This window comes from Aotus nancymaae, unplaced genomic scaffold, assembly GCF_030222135.1.
Source record: "Aotus nancymaae isolate 86718 unplaced genomic scaffold, 86718_ANA_hifiasm-v0.15.2.pri h1tg000014l, whole genome shotgun sequence".
NCBI classification, from domain to species: Eukaryota; Metazoa; Chordata; class Mammalia; order Primates; family Aotidae; genus Aotus; species Aotus nancymaae.
In genome coordinates, this window is record NW_026988425.1 from 73,667,491 (window position 1) to 73,690,627 (window position 23,137).

The 23,137-nt window shown below is 40.6% G+C and overlaps 1 protein-coding gene across 1 annotated transcript in view; it reads right to left on the bottom strand.

Annotated features, from left to right (window-relative positions):
- ACOT12 (acyl-CoA thioesterase 12) overlaps positions 1–23,137 on the bottom strand; it is a 68,338-nt gene that overhangs the window by 27,560 nt on the left and 17,641 nt on the right. Inside the window, exons 4-7 of the mRNA XM_021665402.2 lie at positions 19,467–19,568; positions 15,224–15,359; positions 2,238–2,394; positions 412–531 (exon numbers count right to left, since the gene is read on the bottom strand). Coding sequence (XP_021521077.2) covers positions 412–531; positions 2,238–2,394; positions 15,224–15,359; positions 19,467–19,568 — 515 coding nt within the window. The remainder of the gene's footprint in view (positions 1–411; positions 532–2,237; positions 2,395–15,223; positions 15,360–19,466; positions 19,569–23,137) is intronic.

The following is a 23,137-nucleotide window of genomic DNA, read 5'->3' on the forward strand; positions in this document are numbered from 1 at the left end:
AATACTAAATCAAATCTTTTCATTGTGTATCAAGAATAATAAAAATAACTGGGAAGTGGTTTGGATTTCATGGTGGTAATACCAGGTCCATTATGAGTTGATTGACTATCTAGTCACTGGGACTGAATGGAAAAGTTAATCATTATACAGGGATGACAGGTATAAACCAGGTCCATCTTGGGCCAGTGGGGCATAGGGCTAAAAGACAAAAAACAGTCCATCACTATTTACTCAGTGTGAGAAGGCCCTAAGCAGAATAAAGGGTTAAAAATGTGTTCATGGATTTTGAAAATTGCATGAAAAAAATGGAATTTCACTAAAGTAGTTCCTATACTCACCTCCAGGTTGAAATTAAAAATTACATTTGTGCAAGTTTAAATTTCTTCATAGCAGCCTAAGAGCTCACTTTACCAGGTCTGAAATGTGTTGTTGACAATAGCAGTGAAGACAAGACGATCTCCAACCGTAGACGGTCCCCGGAACTTAAACATATCTACAGACTTCAGAAAGAGATGCGCCTGACACAGGCGGCTGGGAAGACAGAGGGAGGGAGAGAGAAGAACACGATCACTCATTCATTCTTTGAACAGATGCACAGACAAGTCTTCAACCTATTTTCCAAATTAGCATTTCTTTAAACTTGACTGAAATAAACAACTGGATTGTGTGTGTTGAGAGTGGGTCTGCACGCTACCTGCCAACATCTTGGGAAATCCCATGTCCCCAGCAGTGGGATCTTTACTCAGATGGTGATACTTCTGCTCCTCTGGTAACAGTCCTACTCTTGTCTTGTTTCCTATGGAAGTCCCTTGGAACAACAAACCAGTGCCTTTTGTTCTAATTTGAATCACAGTCATCCTGACAGCTCATGACTGCAGTCCCAAGAAGTTGTGATCCAGGTTGGAGTGGGGCTCAAGTGAAGGCAAGTGTCCTCACACAATCCTTCAGGTTCACAGTTAATCAGATTTCACCCATAGATCAAAAGACAAGTTTTTTCCCCACAGAAAAATTACCTGGCTTGCTACGTCAAGCCTGAAAGGCTAGGAGAGACACATTTTATAATTTTTGTGTGTGTGAAATTTGAAAATAGTTATGTGCCAACACCACATGAACAGACGCTGCCGTAGTTATATTGTAAGCCTTTACAATAGGACATGTTCAGTTGCTTTACTGTCATTAAAAATGACAATCTCATTTTAAAAACAAGCTTGCTTATTTGTGCATAATTTTTAGAAAGAATAACTACAGGTTTCTAAACATGGTCATTACTACAGACATATTAATAATAAAATTATTTTAATTTGAGGGAAATACAACCTTAACCATTTTCAATGGTTATGAAAATTGTCAGGAGGGCAGATACTATTCAAATGCATTTCCAGGGTACAGAGTGTTCCCTAAAGCTGCTCAATTACCTACATCTTTCCATTAAGAATAAAATAACCTTTTGAAATTGAGGAGTCTTAAAAAGTATTCTTATTCTCTTTTTACTTTCTCTATGTTTCAGTTAATTCTTAGGCCATAATGATTTTTAATCAGCACCTTTAAAGGTCAAATCCAACTGTAAATTGTCTTTAAAAAGGTTTGTATCTAACTGACTTTATTTATTTACTTACTTACTTATTTATAGAGAGGCTGGAGTGCAGCGGCATGATCATAGCTCATTGTAGCCTTGAATCCCTGGGCTCAAGTGATCCTCCCACCTCAGCCTCCCAACTAGCCGGGACTACATGTGCACACCACCACACCAGCAAAAATTTTTTTTGTAGAGCCAGGGTCTTACTATGCTGCCCAAGCTGGTCTTGAACTCCTGGCATCAAGCAATCCTCCTGCCTTGGCTTCCCAAAGTGCTAGGATTACAGGTGTGAACCACCACTTTCAACCTAGACTGACTTTTTTTAAGTGTGAAGCCTGTCTTCCATTTCTATTCTGCATTTATTTTGTCATAAGCTATCAAGACAATGAGTTGCAGTTTCACAAGATCAATATTCATAATTCAGAATAAAGTATTAAAACTGTCATCTTATTTTTATTTTTGAACCAAATAAACATTCACCTTCAAACAAAAGGACAGGTTAATCCTAAAGTAAGCAAGTAATGATTTACAAATCATTATAAAAGGCAATATTTTCCTCAGTTCTTTCCTTGACTTCTTGACTAGCCCAAGAACTGAATCTCACACCCTATTTTCTCCTCACTGGTCCCAAAATCATATCTCGAAGGTCAAAACCAAGAACCTTGCAGAAATAGTAGCCACTGTCTCCATCCAAGCCATAATCTGGCCACCAAACGTATTTCCGTGATGGTTTGCGTGGGGTGGGAGGACCAGTTCGATGCTCTGAACAGAGGTGCCCCTAGTGGAAACCGCTCCTTCCTCTTCTTCAGAAATGAGATCTGAAAGGTGGAGGTAAACATTAATGATGGTGGAGTGAACCATAGGCCCTGGGGCTACAGCTTTTCCTTCCTGGTAGTACATTCAACTCAGATTTATAGAAAAATTAAAGTGTTCTCAAAAGCTTAAAACTGAGCCAACTGACAGGTTCTACAGAGTGACTCTCATCTGAATGGTGAATATTTGCAGTGAATTGGGTTAAGATAACATCAGAAAGGGCCTTTTAGATTATATTCTAGCCTATCGGAATTTTGATTAGAAGAATGGTTACATTGAAACTTGAGTTGTTTGTGGTAGGGTAGACAAAGAGGGTCAGAAATGTTGGGGGTGACGAATATGTCATTATCTTGACTGTGGTGATGTTTTCGCAAGTGGACACTTACGTCAAAACTTATCAAATTGTATGCTTTACATATGGGCCATTCATTGTTTGTCAATTATACTACAATAAAGTTGTTAAAAATAAAGGAATCTGAGCTACGAAGGACCAGAGACACTGAGAGGCCTGAAACACTAAAACTTCAGAATAGGAAAGTGGCCTCCTGTGGAAACTGTTTGTAATGAATGTAGTCACGCAGGAAAGACACAATCTGTTATACTTCTCCATGTCCTTCTACTCTTTTTTTTTTTTAAAGACAGAGTCTCGCTTTGTCATCCATGCTGGAGCGCATTGAGCATGGAGCGCATTGAGGAGATCTTGGCTCACTGCAACCTCAGGCTCCCAGGTTCAAGCGATTCTCCTGCCTCAGCCTCCCAAGAACTGGGATTACAGGCGCGTGCCACCACACCTGACTAATTTTTGTGTTTTTAGTAGAGACGGAATTTCGTCATGTTGACCAGGCTCGTCTTGAACTCCTAACCTCAGGTGATCTCCCCGCCTCAGCCTCCCAAAGTGCTGAGAGTACAGGCATGAATCACCACGCCTGGCCTTTCTGCTTCTTTTGAATCATATCTGCTTCATTTACTGACAAATTGGTTTTTACTCTCAACAATGGAGAAATCATTTACTCTGGTTGCAAAACAGTAAAATGTTATGCTTCTTGCATCACAAAGTGAACCACCAGCTAGGTTTCCTTCTCACATGCTATTGTTGGGGAGGAGGGGAAAGGATTTACAAACTGGGGCACCATCCTGCTTGTACTGTCAGAGGCAGAGCTGAGCTTACAGTGTGAGAGGGAAGATACACTCAGCGGCTGTTGGTGTTCAGGGCACAGTCACAGCTGCTGATCAAGAAGTGTAGTCACAGAAACCCTGAACTCCACTTCCCAATGCAATTTTAGATTTATAATTAATTGATGGTCTTCCTCTTTTATTTTTTTCTTATTTCCATTGATATTTCAGTCCCCAGCTTAAAACAAGTCAGTAGCTTCCCGCTGATACCGTATAAAACCCCAAATCCTTCCCAGGCCTGCAAGCCCTACCTTCCTGGTCTGGCCTCACTTCCCCTCTCCCTTTGGTCCAGTCACACTAGTCTTTTTTCACTTCCTCTGAGGACGTGTTACCTTCAACAACAGAGCATTTATCACACCCCAGCTGTCTACAGCAACACCCCGGCCACCACCACCTGTGTCTTCCATTTCACTCATATTCTGTGGCCCAGCTTGGTCATCATTCCTCAGAGGAGCCTTCTCTGACCTCCACAGCTCAGTCCCATCTTCGGGGTCTCTCGAAGGACCTTTCTTTCATGGCTGTAGTTTTATGTTACTTGTGTGACCTTTTATTATGTGACCCACTAGATCCTAAGCTTTTTGGTGCAGGGACTATGAATTTTAAAAATTCTAATATAATTCCTGAACATAGGTGCTCAATAAATATTTGTTAAATGAAATGAATGAATGAACTTAACTTGGCTGATTTCCTTCACGTTCATAGGCCTTACTCGCAATAGAATATTTTTAGGTAATAGAATAGTTGTACTAACACTTCTGTCCTCTATTTACAAGAGTCCCCACTGGTCCCTATTTTTGCTTAGTATCAGACACTCAACTATTTCCAGTTTGGTGGGTGTGCAAGAGTATCTCATGTTGGTTATAATTTGCATTTCCTTGATTACTAATGAGGTCCAACATATTTTTTACCTGTATATTAAACATTCTTGTTACCTCTTAATGAAATGTCTATTTATACCATTTGCTTGAAATCTTGCTCGTCTCATTTCTGAAGCTTTTTTTTTTTTGCTTGTTAGACATTTCACTCCATTCTCCACATCTCCTAACCTACCTTGCATATTTCCCATTTCTTTGTCTGGCTGTGTTCTAAGTAACTCTTTCAAATCTATCTTCTAGTTCCCTGTCTTACCTGCTATTTCATTCATTCACTGAGTTTTGCATTTTAATTATTATGTATTCTTTTTATAGAAATTGCCTTTGTTTCTTTGTTAAACCTTCTAGGTCATCTCTTTTTTTTTGTTCTTGCATCATACTCTTGATACTCTTTATTTCTTAAAATATATTAAGATTCTTACTTCATCTTACTTGATAAATTCATTATCTGCTGTCTTTGTGGGCCTCATTCAGACTTTGTGGGACCTGTGTCACTTCTAGATCTTAGTGCCTTGTTAATTTCTATCTTTTATGATTTTTGGCTAGGATCTCATACTGCTTGGATCTTTTTCTATGGAAATTCTTGAGAGCTGGCTTTAAAGTCATTTTTTCACAAAGAATCTGCATTAACAGCGGCAGATCACCTGGGGTCCTACAACACAGCACTGCTTTACAGTAAAGTTTACTGGTTCTGTTTTAGCCCAGACAGGTCATGTGACTTCTGAGGATCCAGATCTGCATGAGGATGCACTTGTGACTGAATCCTCAAAGAGAAAGAACTTTTTTCCCATTCTCCTTCAGGCTAAGGCTCTCTGGAGGGTGGGATTTTTCTAGTTGACTCACTGGGGGAATCACTTTTTGGAGGCTGAAGCACCATGGAAGGGTCCCTGATCCAACCTTCTCCCTCACATGGCCCCCTGGCTTTGTCTCCTGAGCCCAGGCAGCTCATTACACACAAGCTCTATGTCTTCAGGCACTTGCTGGGTCCTCCAGAACAAATGCCAGCCCCAATGCTTCCTTGCACTGCTGCATTTGTGTCTTCTCACCATTTCGGGACTTCAAAGTTTCCTCTTATTTTTCTGCCTGCTGAGATGTGTTTGCAAAGATGTTTGTAAATATTTTTCTGGACATTTTTGTTTTTTCCCAACAATGAATTCACCATATTGCTGAAATCAAAACTGAATTCTTTCTAAAGTGATTTTTTAAAAGAAAATAAAAAATCTTAATCCCTTTCAACTTCTCTCTCTTTCTAAAACTGATTTTATTAGAAGATGTTTTATACATATCACAAACTAGTATTGATTGAGGTTGTTTTCAGTCTAATGTTGCTTACTCAAATGGTACATATTTTGTTTAAAATAAATTAACACAAGTACCTGACTTCAAATTATGCTACAGAGCTTTAGTAACCAAAACAGCATGGCACTGGCATAAAAACAGACACATAGACCAATGGAACAGAATTGAGAACCCAGAGACAAATTCACACAACCACAGTGAATTCACATTCAACAAAGGTGCCAAGAACATACATTGGGGAAAAGACAATCTCTTCAACAAATGGTGCTGGGAAAATTGAATACTCATATACAGAAGAATGAAACTAGACTACTATCTCTCACCATACACAAAAATAAAACCAAAATGGATTCAAGGCTTAAATCTAAAACCTCAAACTATGAAACTGCTACAGGAAAACATCAGGGAAACTCTCCAAGACATTGGTCTGGGGAAAAATTTCTTTAGCAATACCCTACAAGCACAGGCAAGCAAAGCAAAATCAACAAACAGAATCACATCAAGTTTAAAAGCTCCCGCACAACAAAGAAAGCAATTAACCAAGTGAAGGGACCACCCACAGAATGGGAGGAAATATTTGAAAGCAATACATCTGATAAGCAATTAATGACCAGAATATATAATAAGGAGCGCTACAAAAAAATCTAATAATCTGACTAAAAAATGGGCCAAAGATTTGAATAGTTATTTCTCAAAAGAAGACATGCAAATGGCAAACAGGCATATGGAAAGGTGGTCAACATCACCGATCATCAGAGAAATGCAAATCAAAACTACAATGAGATATCTTCTTACCCCAGTTAAAATGCCTTTTATCCAAAAGACCGGCAATGACCAATGCTGGTAAGAGTGCGGAGAAAAGGGAACCCTCATACACTGTTAGTGGGAATGTTGATGCATACAACCCCTGTGAAGAACAGTTTGGAGGTTTCTAAAAAAAAGTAAAAACAGAACTACCATTGGATCCAGCAATCCCATTGCTGAGTATACACCCAAAAGAAAGGAAATCGGGATACTGAAGAGATATCTGCACTCCCATGTTTGTTGCAGCACTATTCACAATAGCAAAAATTTGGAAGCAACCTAAGTGTCTATCAACAGATGAATGAATAAAGAAAATGTGATACATATATACAGTGGAATACTATGCAGCCATAAAAAAGAATGAGATCCTGTCATTTGCAACAACATGGATGGAATTGGAGATCATTATGATAAGTGAAATAAGGCATAGAAAGACAAACATCACTTGTTCTCACTTATTTGTGGGAGCCAAAAATGAAAACAGTTGAACTCATGGAGATAGAGAGCAGAAGCATGCTTACCAGAGACTGAGAATGGCAGTGGGAAGGTGGACATGGTTAACGGGTACAAAAAATACAGTCAGAAAGAATGGATGAGACCCAGTATTTGACAGCACAACAGGGTGACTATAGTCAGTGATAATTATATATTTAAAAATAACAAGTAGCATTGGATTCTTTCTCATGCTTGAAGGAATGGATACCCCAATTTACATGATGTGATTATTACACATTTGCATGCTTGTATAACAATATTTCATATAGCTCATAAATATATACACCTACTATGTAACCACAAAAATTAAAGTGTGTGTGATAGTGATTGTCTCTGAAGGTAGAAAGTGAAACGGTGGGCAGACTTACTGTTTAACTATATGCTTTTTTATGCATTTTGCATTTTTTACCCTGTGCATGTACTACCTCTTTAAAAATAGTTTTTATAAAATAAAAAAATTAAGAGAAGGCCTCATGACATAAGAGACATCATAAAGACTCAAATATAAAGCAGCTCCTTCTTTTCTGAGGGATAACTTTAAAGAGAAACCACATGCTTCCTATGAAGACACATACAGTATACATTGGAACCTGTAGAGGGAGGTGCTAGATAAGGTTATACATGCACCAGCATCAGCTATGATACGTACGCAGAAATATATTGGGCTAAATGATTTTGGTGCAAGAGTTTGCTTATTTGCAGCTAATTTACAACCAAAGAAAAAACAGGGTTTTCTCAGGTTCAGAGAGCAATTCAGGCTCACAGTTCTGGTTTGGGTTAAGTAAACAGACCTGATCCTTTCTGCCGGCTTTGAGTGATCAGGTTCAATTCTTGTACTTTGGATGTTCTTACTGTGTCATCGTCCTGCTTAGACAACTTTACATTCACTCTATATTTGTAGATCAGGAAATCTGACCTGAATTGAGGTCATGCTAGACCTAGTTTTCTTTCTGCATATCCAGAAAATTAACCAGGATAATGCTCTCAAGATCTAATTTTCTTACTGAAAAATTAGAATTAAAATGCTTCAAATCATAAGTTTCTCCCCTACATGTCAAACTTGCAAATAATGACCCAGTAGTATTTATGGGATGTGTGTGCTTATATACACATCCCAGAAATATCCTGCTTTTACAAAACTAATCTCATCTCTTTTTTCTTTCCTTCTGAAAGGATATGATCTGGATTCAACGTTCTCACTGTTACAATAATATGCATTTCCATCATACATCTCAAAAAATATTCCAATCTATCTTTTATGTTTGATATTTATAACCAATGCAAACCCCTGGTTTTCTAAAAACATGGTTCAAGAACAGAGATGATCTGGTTCTCTTCTTTTAGATCACACACTGTCCTGTCAAAAACCAACTCCGTCAGATCTAAGGGTGGAGAAATCGCACACTACACAGCAACTTTAAATGTCAGAGTCTGATTCTTATGTTCTTTAAGAGAAATTGCTTTTAAGTTCTCTGGCACCTTTGCTGGCATGGAAGTTAGCAAAATTTCCAAAAATAAAATCAGATCAATGGAATTAGGTTAAAAGTTGTTTTGTGTGAAAGAACGTAGAATAATCTATGTTAGGGCAGATTAAACAAAGCAGATGATAAAAGCAGACTTTTAAAAAAATCTGTAATTCTAAATTGATCCAGACATGTAGATCTAATCTGGATAACTTTCTAAAAAACTGAAACTCAAGTCAATTGTAATCGTTTCATCTCTGTAACTGAGGGACTGTCGTGTGTGCCTGTTACTAATTAATTTAGACTACCTCCAGTACTCAAAGTACTGTTAGTGTTGTGCAGGCAAATTGTCTCCTGCTGATTTCATTTATTAGTGCAACTTGTACAACACCAGAAGAAGCCAATGCAGCCACCCACGTTTACCTGGCTCATGTGACCTTGAGTGGGGTGTGAAGACAGCTTGAGTCAGTGTCCCAGCAACCCTTCCCAATAGACAAAGCCTCGCAAAGGAGCTCAGGCTAGCAGAGATCCTCATTCCTCCCAGACAAACACATAACAACAATTTCCCAGGGTCTGAAGTACAGATTTGACCTGAATTGTATCTTTCTTTTATAATCAACTTCTTCCTCAATAATTATTTTTATCAATTATCTTTTAATTTATTATTTATTATTTTTTTTGAGACTGAATCTGGCTCTGTGGCCCAGTCTGGACCTCAGTGGTGCGATCTTGGCTCACCTCTTGGGTTCAAGCAATTCTCTTGCCTCAGCCTCCCAAGTAGCTGGAATTACAGGAGTGCACCACTACACCCAGCTAATTTTTTGTATTTTTAGTAGAGTCAGGGTTTCACCATGGTCTCGAACTCCTAATCTCAAATGATCCACCTGCCTCAGTCTCCCAAAGTGCTGGGATTACAGGTGTGAGCCACCGCCAGGCCTCATCAACTATCTTGATCAACTTTGAACCATGACCAAATTTCTCCTACCCTGAAAAACAATGTCGCTTGACTTTGAGGGTCTCCTCTAGCTCCAGGCTATTTCTTTCATCCTTCACAGCAAAGTTCCTTTGAAGTATCTGTCTTTAACTGTTGGCTCTAATTCCTCCTGTGGTGGGAACCTCTCAAACTATAATAGAAATGACAGCACTTTCTGCATGCCTGACACTTTCTATATTAACTCATTTAATGATCCCATAAACCCATGATGTAAGTACCTTTATTATTCTCATTTTACAGATCTTGTTTTGTTTTTTTAAAATTTTTATTATTATTTTTTGAGATGGAGTCTTGCTCTGTCACCCAGGCTGGAGTGCAGTGGTGCAATCTTGGCTCACTGCAACCTCCAACCCCCTGGTTCAAGCCATTCTCCTGCCTCAGCCTCCCAAGTAGCTGGGACTACAGGAGCATGCCACCAAGCCTGGCTAATTTTTTGTATTTTCATTAGAGACGGGGTTTCACCGTGCTAGCCAGGATGGTCTCGATCTCCTGACCTTGTGATCCACACGCCTTGGCCTCCCAAAGTGCTGGGTTATTTTACTGGTGTGAGCCACCAGGCCTGGCTCTTGTTTTGTTTATTTTTTACCTTGCCTCAGCAAGCTGAGAAAAGTAAAGTCAGAGGTTTTGGTGATAGACCTATTACAGTACTATTCAGCATAATACAGAAGGAGATCCTGTCATTTCCAACAACATGGATGCAACTGAGGTCATTATGTCAAGCAAAATAAGTAAGGCACAGAAAGACAAACATCGCATGTTCTCACCTATTTGTGGAATCTAAAAATCAAAACAATTGAACTCACAGAGATAGAAGGATGGTTTTGCAAAATCAGAGGACTTGGTTACAGATCTGGATAAGAAAGTACTGGGTGAGAAAATACAAAGAGAAGCTTAATGCTGGGGCAACCAGTGACTATGAGAGAAAGATGAGCCAATGCATAGGCCGGGCTCCTAGCAATTGGCCTTTAGGAGTAAGTCCAGTGGGAGGAGGTGGCTCTCCCCAGGTGGATGGTTTAGGGGTGAGTGGGCTGATGGAAGCCTCCTGCTTCCTGCGGGGCTGCGTCCAGAGACCAGAAAGGAGCAAGTTCCACCTCTGATGGCTGGAGTGAAGGAAAACACCTTGAGAGAAGTGAGTTCCTGCCAAATGCTAGTGCTGCTGTGGGACACAATACACCCATTTTCCACAAAAGCAAAGGCTCTGAACTAGTCAAGCTGCTCTAAGAGTCCTCACCGTCCACATGTCCCGCAACGGATGGCACTCGGGCTGTCAGGGGCGAGGAGGCTGCAGCTCTACCTCCCTCCCTACCCCTCGCATCCTTGTACACATGCGTCAAACAAGCCTGGTGATAAGAATGTTTAATTTGGCCTGTGCATATGGCATAAAGGTTATGGCAAACTGTCCCCCATCCCATTATTCCTCTAAGTAATCAAGGTCATCCAAATGTCTCCCAAACTTCTAACCCCACACTTGCCAACATCACCAGTGCCTTCCTGATTCCCAGTCCAGTAGACAGGTTTTATTCCTCACTTCCTGGAACGCAGTTGACCAATTATTGTTTCTTCTTGTAACTCTACTCCCTTGGCGTGTGACACTGCTCTCTCCAGCTCTCCCTGCGCCCCTCTGATGAGTCCCTCGAGGTGTCCTTCATAGGTTCGTCTTCCCGGATCCTCTCTTAGATGCCTGTGCTCTGTGGGTTCTGTTCTTGGCCCAGCACCCTGTGCGGTGCAGGTACTGTCTTCATTTGAGCTGCCTCTCTAAGCGGTTGTTTCTCAGGTGGTATCTCCCCAGCCGTGGTCTCTTCCTTTTGGATGTCCACAGGCAAGTCAGACTCCACATGCCTAAAACTGAACTCATCATCTACCTCCTGAAAATTGCTCTTCCCTGCCCCTCAGATCCATGATCTCAGTTCATAGCACAACTGCTAACTGGCTGCTCCAGGCAGACACCCTGGAGTCAGCCTACGCTCCTTTGTCCTTGCCTTTCTCCCCACAGCCAATCAGTGACCCTATTCTGTTGGTGTAACCTCATATATATATATGAGACTCTGTCTCAAAAAATATATATATATGTTTTTTGAGACATACATATGTATATATTTTTTTGAGACAGAGTCTCCCACTGTCGCATGGGCTGGAGTGCAGTGGTGTGATCTCAACTCACTACAACCTCCACCACCTGGGTTCAAGCAATTCTCCTGCCTCAGCCTCCCAAGTAGCTGGGATTACAGGTGCCTACCACCATGCCCAGCTAAATTTTTTTTTTGTAGTTGTTTTTAGTTGAGATGGAGTTTCACTATGTTGGCCAGGCTGGTCTCAAACTCCTGACCTTATGATCCACCCGCCTTGGCCTCTTAAAGTGCTGGGATTACAGGCATGAGCCACTGTGCGTGGCCTCGTGTATATTTTTAAACTCTCTCCCTCCTGTCTCTCCTCATTATCACTTCCTGGTTTAGGATCTCCTCACCTCTCCCCTGGTCTCTCTACCTCTACCCAGAGTAACCATACTAAGTGCAAACCCAGTCGTGCCCCAACCCTGCTCCAAACCCTTCAACAGCTCCCATCAAGAATAGAAGAAAGGCCAAGCTTCTCAGCATGCCCCAGGGAGCCTCCATGACCCAGTCCTACCTTCCTCCTCTCCTGCCTCCCTCTCCCTTGCATTTTCTCTCTAGCAATACTCTCGTGTTGGTGGCTTCCCAGCACACAGCGTGCTGGTTCATGCCTCCGTGCCTTCACTCTCGCTGCTACGCGCTTCCTCGTCTTCCCAACTTGCTTCTCGTAGCCCCTCCTCCAGCGAGTCTCTTGTGAACCCCCTAAGGGCCCTTCCTCTGGGCTCCCACATTACTTAGCATCTACACCTCTGTTCACTCTCTATATTATTTAGAAACTACTACTGTCTGTCTCCAGCACTAAACTACAAGTTTCTCGAGAGCAAAGACCCTGCATTTTTCACCTTTATACCTCTAGTGGCAAACAGGCTCCCGGCACGCGACAGGCATTTCATACATAACTGTTGGAAGCACTGCCAGTCAGTGTGGTGGTCTGTCCTTTCTCTCTGCTGAGACGGAAGGAGTCCTTCCACCTGGCCAGCACCTCACATATCACAGGGTCCCCCTCTTTCTCATGGGCAGCAGCTTGCTCTAGAGAGTTCCAGGTAAAATGATGGAGGATGACCTTCAGACATGTGAGTCACATGACAGATGACTTGGAGAGGATGGAAGCAGTTCTTACAAGACTCTCTGGATGAATATCCACAGATTTCAAAAGAACTGTTTTTTGCCAGGCGTGGTGACTCACACCTGTAATCCCAACACTTTGGGAGGCCACGGCAAGAGGATCACCTGAGGTCAAGAGTTCAAGGCCAGCCTGGCCAACATGGTGAAACCTGTTTCTACTAAAAATACAAAAATTAGCCTGGCATAGTGGTATGTGCCTGTATTTCCAGCTATTCCGGAGACTGAGGCGGGAGAATCACCTGAACCCGGGAGGCAGAGATTGCAGTGAGCAGAGATCGAGCCACTGCACTCCAGCCTGGGTGACAGAGCAAGACCCTGTCTCAAAAAAAAAAAAAAAAAAAAAAAAAAAAGAACTGTTTTTTGACATTGTCAATCAGATTTCTGGTTGTTTAGTGGCTTATTTCTACTTTCTCCTTACAAATTCAGGTAGTGTAATTTCGATGAGAACAAAAAGCTTTTTTAAAGACATAACTGCAGAAAAGAAGACCAGTAAAACTAGGGGAACTGCATATACTTACTAAAAACTGCGTTAAATGCCTGAGTTTTCCTAAGATGGCCTAAGAAATTTACTTGTCATATATAGTAAGGGTTTGCTTATTAGTAAGTATTTTATCTGCCATTTCATTTCTTTTTTGGGATTTTAGGGATGAGGAGACAGCAGGGTTTTGCTTTTTATTAATGGTTGTCTCATCTGCCTCAGGGTTGTTCTCTTGGTTCAGCTATTTATTACTTGAGCAAAATGCATTTGAAATGTATTTTGGTGCTGTAACCAGCTTTACAAAAGGAGCCTCGCTCTTCTTAACACTGCCATTTAATGATGAAGTCTTTATTTCCTTAAAAATAACTTGGTCTGGGCCAGGCACGGTGGCTCACACCTGTAACCCAGCACGTTTGGAGGCCAGGGTGGACAGATCACTTGAGGTCAGGAATTTGAGACCAGTCTGACCAACATGGTGAAATGCTGTCTCTACTAAAAGTACAAAACTAGCTGCGTGTGGTGGCGTGCACCTGTAATACCAGCTACTTGGGAGGCTGAGGCAGGAGAATTGAACTTAAACCTGGGAGGCAGAGGTTGAAGTGAGCTGAGATCACACTATTGCACTCCAGCCTGGGCAACAAGAATGAGACTGTCTCAAAAAAAAAAATCTCTTGGTAATAGGTATTGCCCTTTGAAAGGTCAGCAATGAGTAGAAACCTTTGAAAAATCTCTTTTTCACCCCAGAAGTCTTCTGTGGGGTGGTCCCAGAATATCACCTGGGGCAGAATAAAGGCTCTGAATTTCCGCCACCCTGGCTGCTACCTCTCTCTTTCCTCTGGCCTTTCCATGCACTCTTTCTCTTCTCTTTTGGCATCCTTATCCTGATATGTTCTTGTCCTCTCCTTTCCTGCCTCTTGTTCCTGTGCCTTCCTTTGGAGCCAAGGGGTGTTGACCCGTCTGCCCTCCTGGCAGTGGTGAGCTTGTTGGGCCTGGGCAGGCTCACTCCACTTCCTCCCCTCCCGCATTGTGCTCTCCAGTGTCATCCCCTGGGGCTTCAGAAGATGGGGTCATACATAAAGAAAGGGCAGAGGAGGGGCAAGGGAGGGGCTCTGCCTTTCCCCACCATTCTGGCTCCAGGAGGCGTCAAAGAGCCCAGGAAATCACTGCCAGAGAACTAAGGAAGTGTGGTTCATAAAATACAGCGTGACTGTAGAAAGCACCAGGCAACAGGAGCAGGATCTTACAGCCTCCGCTCATATCCCATATGTTCTTCAGCAAGTTTCTTTCCTGCTCAGAGTTGCAGCTTCCTGCTCTTTTGAGATTACATGCAGCTCCTATGAAACCGTGGATGTGAACTGCTTGGTAAGCCATGAAGCACCGTGTCAATGTATAGCATTGTCATCGACCCTTCATTCAGCCATCATTAGTGAACACATGCTTACTAATGACTGCCTGGTCCCTGTCACCCTTTTTCCCATCTCCTCTCCTGGAGATCTTCCAATTTAAAGAGGCCTTAGGTGCCAGCAATTACATTCTCAATGGCCAGTCCCTTTCTTCTCCAGCCACTGGGTTTGTTGGAAAAGATACCTTAGTGTCAGCCAGGAGCGGTGGTTCACGCCTGTGGCCCCAGAACTTTGGGAGGCCGAGGTGGGTGGATCACTAGAGGTCAGGAGTTTGAAACCAGCCTGACCAAGATGGTGAAATCCTGTCTCTACCAAAAATACAGAAGTTGGCTGGGCGTGGTAGCACACGCCTGTGATCCTAGCTACTTGAGAGGCTGAGGCAGGAGAATCGCTTGAACTTGGGAGGTGGAGGTTGCAGTGAGCCGAGAGGGCCACTGCACTCTAGCCTAGATGACAGAGTGAGACTTTGTCTCAAAAAAAAAAAAAAAAAAAATTAAAAGATACCTAGCATCACCAGGACTGAATGGTAATAATAAGGTGAAAATAAGAGTGCTCTAAGAAAAGATTCCTTTGCCTGTCACAGTCATAGAATTTAAGTTCTTAGAAGTGCATTTACTGACCATTGAACTTGCTACTTTCCTTCATTAAATTGTTAAAAGTTTCTTCGTGTTGTAGTCGAACTTTCCTTCTCTCAGCAGCCAGATTATGTTCCACATGATCTTGTTCAGTTAGAAGTGTGACTGGCTTTAAATGAATCTAGAAAAGAAAAGCATTCATCTTTTATTGCCTTGTTAAATTATAAAAGCACAGCATGAATTTTGCAAAAGCAAATGATATGCTACATGGTTTTCTAACTGAAGTAAATAGAGCTTTTATGAGTGTTTTCACTAAACGTATTATGACTAAATTTTTTTCTTAAATTATTTTTAAACTAAAAAAATCAATATAGGCTTATTTCTTCATGCAATAAGATTTGTGCTTTAAAAAGTTCTCTCTATTAATTTCCCCTGATTTTAACATTTTTCAGCAGAACTACAAAATAAGAAATTATTCAAATCGATGAATGAGGAAAGGGACTTTGACTCCACTGAATTCTTATCAAGAAACATTTTCTATCTTTTGCAAAATTAAGATAGCAAGCAGAGGGAATAAAGATGCTCTAGAGAAAGCTATCTTTTACCATGAGGCATTCCCAATTTGGAAATTTCATTACATGGTGAAAACATTATCTAATAAGCAAACCAAAAGAATCAATATGTGGGAATAAAGCTTTCACCAACCTCCAGAAACCTGGAAATATGAGGCAACAGAACCAAGAGCTCAAATTCTTACATAAATGCCCTCTGCTGACCCTGTGTGTAGAAGGAGGGCTAACCGTGAAGCTGGACTAGTGTAGCCCCATGCTTATGTCCAAGATACTCAAAGTCTGATACTGATCCTTGAAATAAGTGATCACTTGGTGTGGTGGCTCATACCTGTAATCCCAGAACTTTGGGAGGCTAAGGTGGGTGAATAACTTGAGGTCAACAGTTCAAGACCAGCCTGGCCAATATAGTGAAACCCCATCTCTACTAAATATACAACAAATAACCAGGTATGGTGGAGCACACCTGTAATCCCAGCTACTTAGGAGGCTGAGGCACAATAATCACCTGAACCCAGGAGGAGGAGTTTGCAGTGAGCTGAGATTATGCCACTGCACTCCAGCCTGGGTTACAGAGTGAGACTGCATCTCAAAAAAAGAAAAAAAAGAAAGAAAGAAAAAAGAAATAAGCTGGTGATAGTCTAAAACTCCCCTGGACTACCTTGTGTAATTTGGTTAGGAATGTGTAGATTGGTGGCATGCACTGGTTTAACTTTTTTTTTTCCTTTGAAACAGGGTCTCACTCTGTTGCCCAGGCTGGAGCACAGTGGTGCAATCATAGCTTCCTGTGACCTCAAATTCCTGGGCTCAAGGGATCCTCCCACTGGGACTGCAGGCAAGCATCACCATGCCTAGCTATTTTTTTTTTAATTTTTTTTTTTTTTATAGAGATGAGGGTTCACTATGTTGCCCAGGCTGGTCTCAAACTCCTGGCCTCAAGCAATCCTTCCTTCTCCCAAAAGCACTGGGATAGGTGTAAGCCACTGCACCCAGCCCAATTTAACAATTTTGGTAGCGTTGTTTTAGTCGTGTGACTAGCAGGGTATATAATACTGCTTGGTAAGCTTGTGCAATGGTTCTCCTGAAACCAATATACCTCACATGTGTTTTGGTGATTCCTGTTCTGCAGAAGTACATCTTGTGTGACTAAGGCCCCTGAAGCAGGGCTGTGCCTGGAGGCCTTGACCCTCTTTGAGGCTGGCCTGTACTTGCTTTCTCCCGCTGCACCATCCACTTTAGCTTAGTAAGGGCTTGCATGACTGTACCCTGTGGAGTCTTGCAAGTCCTTTCAACAATATGGCCTGTGCAATTGTTGAACTAAGTCTGGTTAATCATTGCCAATTTCTTTTTGGTTTTTAATCAGCCTACATTATGCTTTGAACCAATTTCATCCTGGAATAAACTCACTTTGAACAGAGATTCAAGTAGTAGTATGGGTTCAGACCAAACCACTAATTTTTCAGTGGGTCTCTTTGTGATGAGCTACTAAACCAGCATACTAGCAACTGGGAAATAAGTTAGTCTGTAAAGGTGCTTTAATTAAGGTTAGCTGAACCAACCAATTATGCTAGCACCATAACGGATCTGACTTTCCACTTTCAGAAACCAGTTCTTCAGTCTCAAGAGAGATTGGACTGAAGTGTGACTATTATATTCTTTTATTTTTTTGAGATGGAGTTTTGTTCTTGTTGCCCAGGCTGGAGTGCAATGGCGCGATCTGGGCTCACCGTAACTTCCACCTCCTGGGTTCAAGTGATTCTCCTACCTCAGCTTCCTAAGCAGCTGGGATTACAGGCATGCACTACCACACCTGGCTAATTTTTGTACTTTTAGTACAGACAAGGTTTCTCAATGTTGGTCAGGCTGGTTTCAAACTCTCGACCTCAGGTGATCTGCCCGCTTTGGCCTCCCAAAGTGCTGGTATTAGAGGCTTGAGCCACTATGCCCAGTGGACTCTTAATCCATGTATCTGTGAAGTTAGAGTGAGAAGTCTGAGGCTAGAGGGGGAAAATGACAGGCCTCCTCTGCTGTCCCATGTGAAGGAACGGGATGGCAAGGTGCATTCCTTTGTTATTTGCTTTCAGATACAGGCACCTGCACCCATTCCATATTCTCTCATTTCCAAGAGTCTGGAGATTTGTGGGGATGCCAGAAAAAACAGAATGGTTGGGAAGACTACCTCAGTGTTTCAGATTTTAGTGGACATAGGCTTTGTGGGATGCTTGGGGAAGTATACAGATTCCGAGATTCCACACTAGTGATTCTAATTTAGTAGGTCCAAGACATGGCCCAGAAAACTGCATTTTTAATAACAGAATTAGCTGATATGAACTTCCATTTGATAAACAACACCCTTGGGCAATATGAATTTGCCTGGTAACTTGTTTAATGTTAGACTGAGAGTGGAGGCCGGGTGTGGTGGCTCATGCCTGTACTCTCAACACTTTGGGAGGCCAAGGGGGGCAGATCACTTGTGGTCAGGAGTTTGAGACCAGTCTGACCAACATGGTGAAACCCCGTCTCTACTAAAAATACGAAAAAAAAAAAAAAAGTAGCCAGGTGTGGTGGCAGCCTGTAATCCCAGCTAGTTGGGAGCTTGAGGCAGGAGACTCACTTGAACCTAGGAGGCAGAGGTTGCAGTGAGCTGAGATCACGCCACTGCACTTCAGCTTGGATGACAGAGCGAGACTCTAATTTTAAAAAAATAAAAAAAAAGAGAGAATGGGAGAAATGCTCCAGGGTACAAAGCTCTGCAGGGACACCTGCCACTGGCATCATGATGGTCCAACTCAGCCCTAGCCCATCACTATGCCTCCTGGCTCAGGTGAGGAGGAGGAGCTGGTGAGTACGGTTCTGCTGCCACCTCTCCTGGGTACAGTGGAAACATTGCTTCTCCTGGCTTTAAAGTGGGAGGCAGTGTGAAGAACGCTTCGAACAGAGAGGCAGAGAAGTACTTCTCCTTGCTGCAGAGTAGAGCTAGGAGAAGCCACTGTGTCTCTGGGATGATTGTTGGAGTGAAAGACTCAAATTCCAGATTGAATTATCACAGTGTTTAGACTACATGGGGACCCTCCTCAAGGCACCCAGACACTGAAAAAAAAAATGCCAAGAAATTATAAGGAGCAAATTCCCAGCAGTGGCCTGGGGCAAGGACAGGGCAGGGTGGGCAGCCGGCTAAGCAGGCTCATCAGGCCAAAGCATCACTTCAGAAGGTGTTTTCACCCTAGATGCTGAAAAGCTTATTTTTAAACTTCATTAACTCAGCAATGTTGACAATTTTCCTTCAGATATTAAACAATGATTAATATTAATCCATAACCCGCAACTGCTTGCTAAATTGCTCTTGCTTTTTTTAAAAAAGATTTTAACTCAGTTTTGAATTATATGACCACAAATGCAAAGCACTAGACCAGTGGGTAGTATTTTAAAGAAACTAGTATGACCTTCAGATCATTTAAAACAACGTGGATTTTTTTTTTTTTGTATTTTACAAACTGTCTGTATTGTCTTTTCTCTAAGGTACTTTTCTCTAAAGCCCCTATTCCTCTGATGTTACCAAAGAATGAGAACTTTTACAATAAATATTGGTGAATAACAAATCTTGGGAAGGTATATCTGATAGTAAGAAGAAATGTAATTTTTTTCTATAATAATTCAGATGCAATTGTTACTATGTCCCTGAATTACATGCTAGATACATCTTTGCCTAGAAAATTTACCTTTTCTTTTCCAACTGCTTTGGCTACAAATGTTGAGAAAGCCACACTAACAAGCTTCTCAATGCCAGTGAGCACATCCTGTACCATGACCTTGATTCCAATCTAAAATGAAAAAGAAGATAAACAAATACAGTCTTAGCCATCCAGAAACAGTTCAGATTTCAGCATTCAAACTTTAATCACATGTATGCACCATTATTTTCTTTCTTTTTAAAAATGAAACCAGAATTTTAACTTATTTCTAAGCAATAGAATTATTTTAATAATGTTATATAACATTGGACTAATAATTTTTTTTCTGATTATAAAAATTATTTATTTACCATGTAAAATTTATGGACTCTGACTATCCAGAGTATATATTATCAGTAATCTCATCACCCAGAGATAGTAATTATAAATTTTAGGTAAATTTTCTTCTAGCGTTTCATTTTATATGTCATATGTGATATGTATATCATATATAATATATACACATACATAATGTTATATAATATATACACATAATTATATCATATCACATAATATACATATTTCATAACATATTCCATACATATGACATGAAATATATATGTGTATATATGCATATGTATATAAAATTATTATAATGTATTTACAGTTTTATGTTCTAATTTTTTAAAATTTGGCATTATATGACAAGCCCTCTTAAATTTCATAATTAGTAAATATGCTTTTGAAAACAAGATCTTAGTGACTGCCTTATAAACCTACCAGAGAGATAGATGTACTGTAACTTTTTTTAGGCTTTACTCTCAGAGTTTTTTTGTTTTTTCTTTCAATCTCTCTAGGCAGCATAGTCTCAGAGTTTCATAACCAAGATAACATGGATAGAATTGCATCATGTATTTACAGCTTTGTTTCTGTGATTAATTTTTCAGGAGTAATAAGAAGGAAGCTGAGACACTTTATGTTGTTACCAAAATGGGCTGATTTCCCCCTGTGTAAAGAGCTCTGAAGCTTGGTCCTCAAGATTGCACTTTGCAGAAGTGTCGGTAAACTCAAGGACTTGTCTGTGGAGTCTGGCTAATAAACCTTTTCCCTATATATCTCAGATGAGTAATATTATCTTCTGAAAATAATGAGCAATCTCAGGCACAGCTCAGCACTGTGTTATCAACAATAAAGAATATCTCTATCTATATCTTTACCATGTACACCATGTAAAAAGAATAATCAATAATCTATGACTCATTTTAAGTCACTCAACTCATAAATGCAAATTGTATTTACATGGTAAATCCTAAATTAACTAGATGGTGATTAGCCAAAATTAAACTATCTATTCCCAACTCTCAACCCTCAATCAGCTTTCTACTTTTAGAGAAGTGGGCAAATGAAAAATAAAATATAAAAATCTAACAGTAAAAACAAAGCAACAATTCTGGAGTGTTAAAATAAGTTCTAAACACTGTCTTCTACTAGAACAGTTAACTTAGTTTATATGTGATAACCAAATGTTTCAAAAACATATGCCAGAAAAAATTTCATTGTGTTATAAGAGATTAGGTAATATTGGAATTACATCCTGTGAAAACAACTAGAAAACTGGACAAAATATAGGAAGCATCTCTTTTCACACCTATAAAAATAGGCAACACAGGACTGTGATCCCCAAATAGGGAAAAACAATGAGAGGAGCACTGTGCTCCCAGGTTCTCAGGCTAAAGGGAATTTACAGTTAGGGTTAGGGAAGGAAAACCTAACTCTGCTAACTTGAACAGAGCTAAAATTTGTGAGGTAGAGTACCAGAGAAGGAAGCTAAAAAAAAGAAAGAATTCCAGAAATATGCATGTGAATCTTTGGGTTGATACTAACTGGAGCATAAACAGGGTGAAACCTCACAAGGTCAGACAAGAACAGCTTCTGAGAAACAAACAATTCCTGGGCAAGTGTAACATGAACAATTCCAAGAACTCACACACAGCTGGGAATCTTTTGAGTTCTCTCCAGCCAGATTTCACAACATCTTCATATGCACGTGTAATACATATACATATACAATATACAACACCTTCACAGAGATAACAGAAGATCCCAACTTCAAAGACGGGTTAAAATAGATCTTCCATAGAAGAGCTTCCCTATGTAGATCTTCCATAGAAGAGCTTAAAATAGATCTTTAAAGGCTCAAACCAATCTGCAAGTAACAACATCTTCCTGCCAGGAAAAGTTTGACACTCTTTTTAAAGAAATGTAACAAAAACCAGCACTAAACAATGTAAAATTCACAATGTTCAGCATCCAATAGAAATTGCTAGATGCAAGAAAATTATTAGGTGAAAGGTAATATAAATAAAACAACAGATAACAGAAATGATGGAATCAACAACAAAGGATATTAAAACAACAATTAAATATAGGCACCATGAACTCAGAGATGTGGAACAGGAGTCAACAACATCTTCTTAATGGATAAGGCCAGATAGTAAATATTTTAAGTATTGTGGCCACATGGACTCTATCACAACTACTCAACTCTATCAACGTACTGTGATAGCAACATGGACAAAACATAAATGAACGAATGTAGCTGTGCTCCAAAAAAATTTTGTTCAGCCAAGCACAGTGGCACACACCTGTAATCCCAGCGCTTTGGGAGGCCAAGGTGGGTGGATCATGAGGTCAGAAGTTTGAGACCAGCCTGACCAACATGGTGAAACCCTGTCTCTACCAAAAATACCAAAATTAGTCAGGTGTGTTGGCATGTGCCTGTAATCCTAGCTACTCAGGAAGCCAAGGCAGGAGAACTGCTTGAACCCAGGAGGCAGAGGTTTCAGTGAGCCGAGATTGTGCCACTGCACTCCAGCCTGGGCAACAAGAGTGAAACTCCATCTCAAAAAAAAAAATTCATAAAAACAGATCCATAGGCCATAGTTTGCTGACTCCTAATATAAAGAAAAAGATGAAAATAATGAGGAAAGAATGGAAAACATAAAAAATACTAAAGTGGGACTTTCTAAGATAAAAAAATGTAACATCTGAAATAAAAAACAAACCAGGTAAGATTAACAGCCATTTAGATAATGCAGGGGAAAAGTCAGTGAAGCTGAAGACGACGAAAGCAGCTACACAGAATGTAGCATGGAGAGAAAGGAAGACTGAAAGAGAAAAAGAACAGCATCAGTGACCTGTGGAACACTAATGAGAAGTCTAAAATTCTAAAGTCCAAAAGGAGGGACAGTACAAAAGACAGGAAACAAAATAAAGCAGATGTAACAGCGAAAAAAATCCACATTTCTTAGAAATGATAAATCCATAGATCCAGTAGCTCAAAAAAAACCCAGCAGAATAAATGTGAAAAAAAAAAACAACCCAAGGTATATAATAATTTACTTGCTGAAAACCAGTGACAAGAAAACATTTAAAACAGTCAAAGAAAAAAAAACACCATGTAAGAAGAGCAAAGGTAAGGATAACAGCAGACTCCTCAGAGAACTATACATGCCAAAAGACAATGGAGAGACCTCCGTTGCGTACTGCCAGGTGGGAAATGCAGCCAGGCTAGAACTCTATATCTGCTGGATATGAACATCTTTTAAATATGAAGACAACACAAAGACATTTTTACACGAACAAAAGCTGAAAAAAGAAGTGCAAATAGAGTATCTTCAGACAGAGGGGAAATGACACTAGGGAGAAATCTGGAGTTA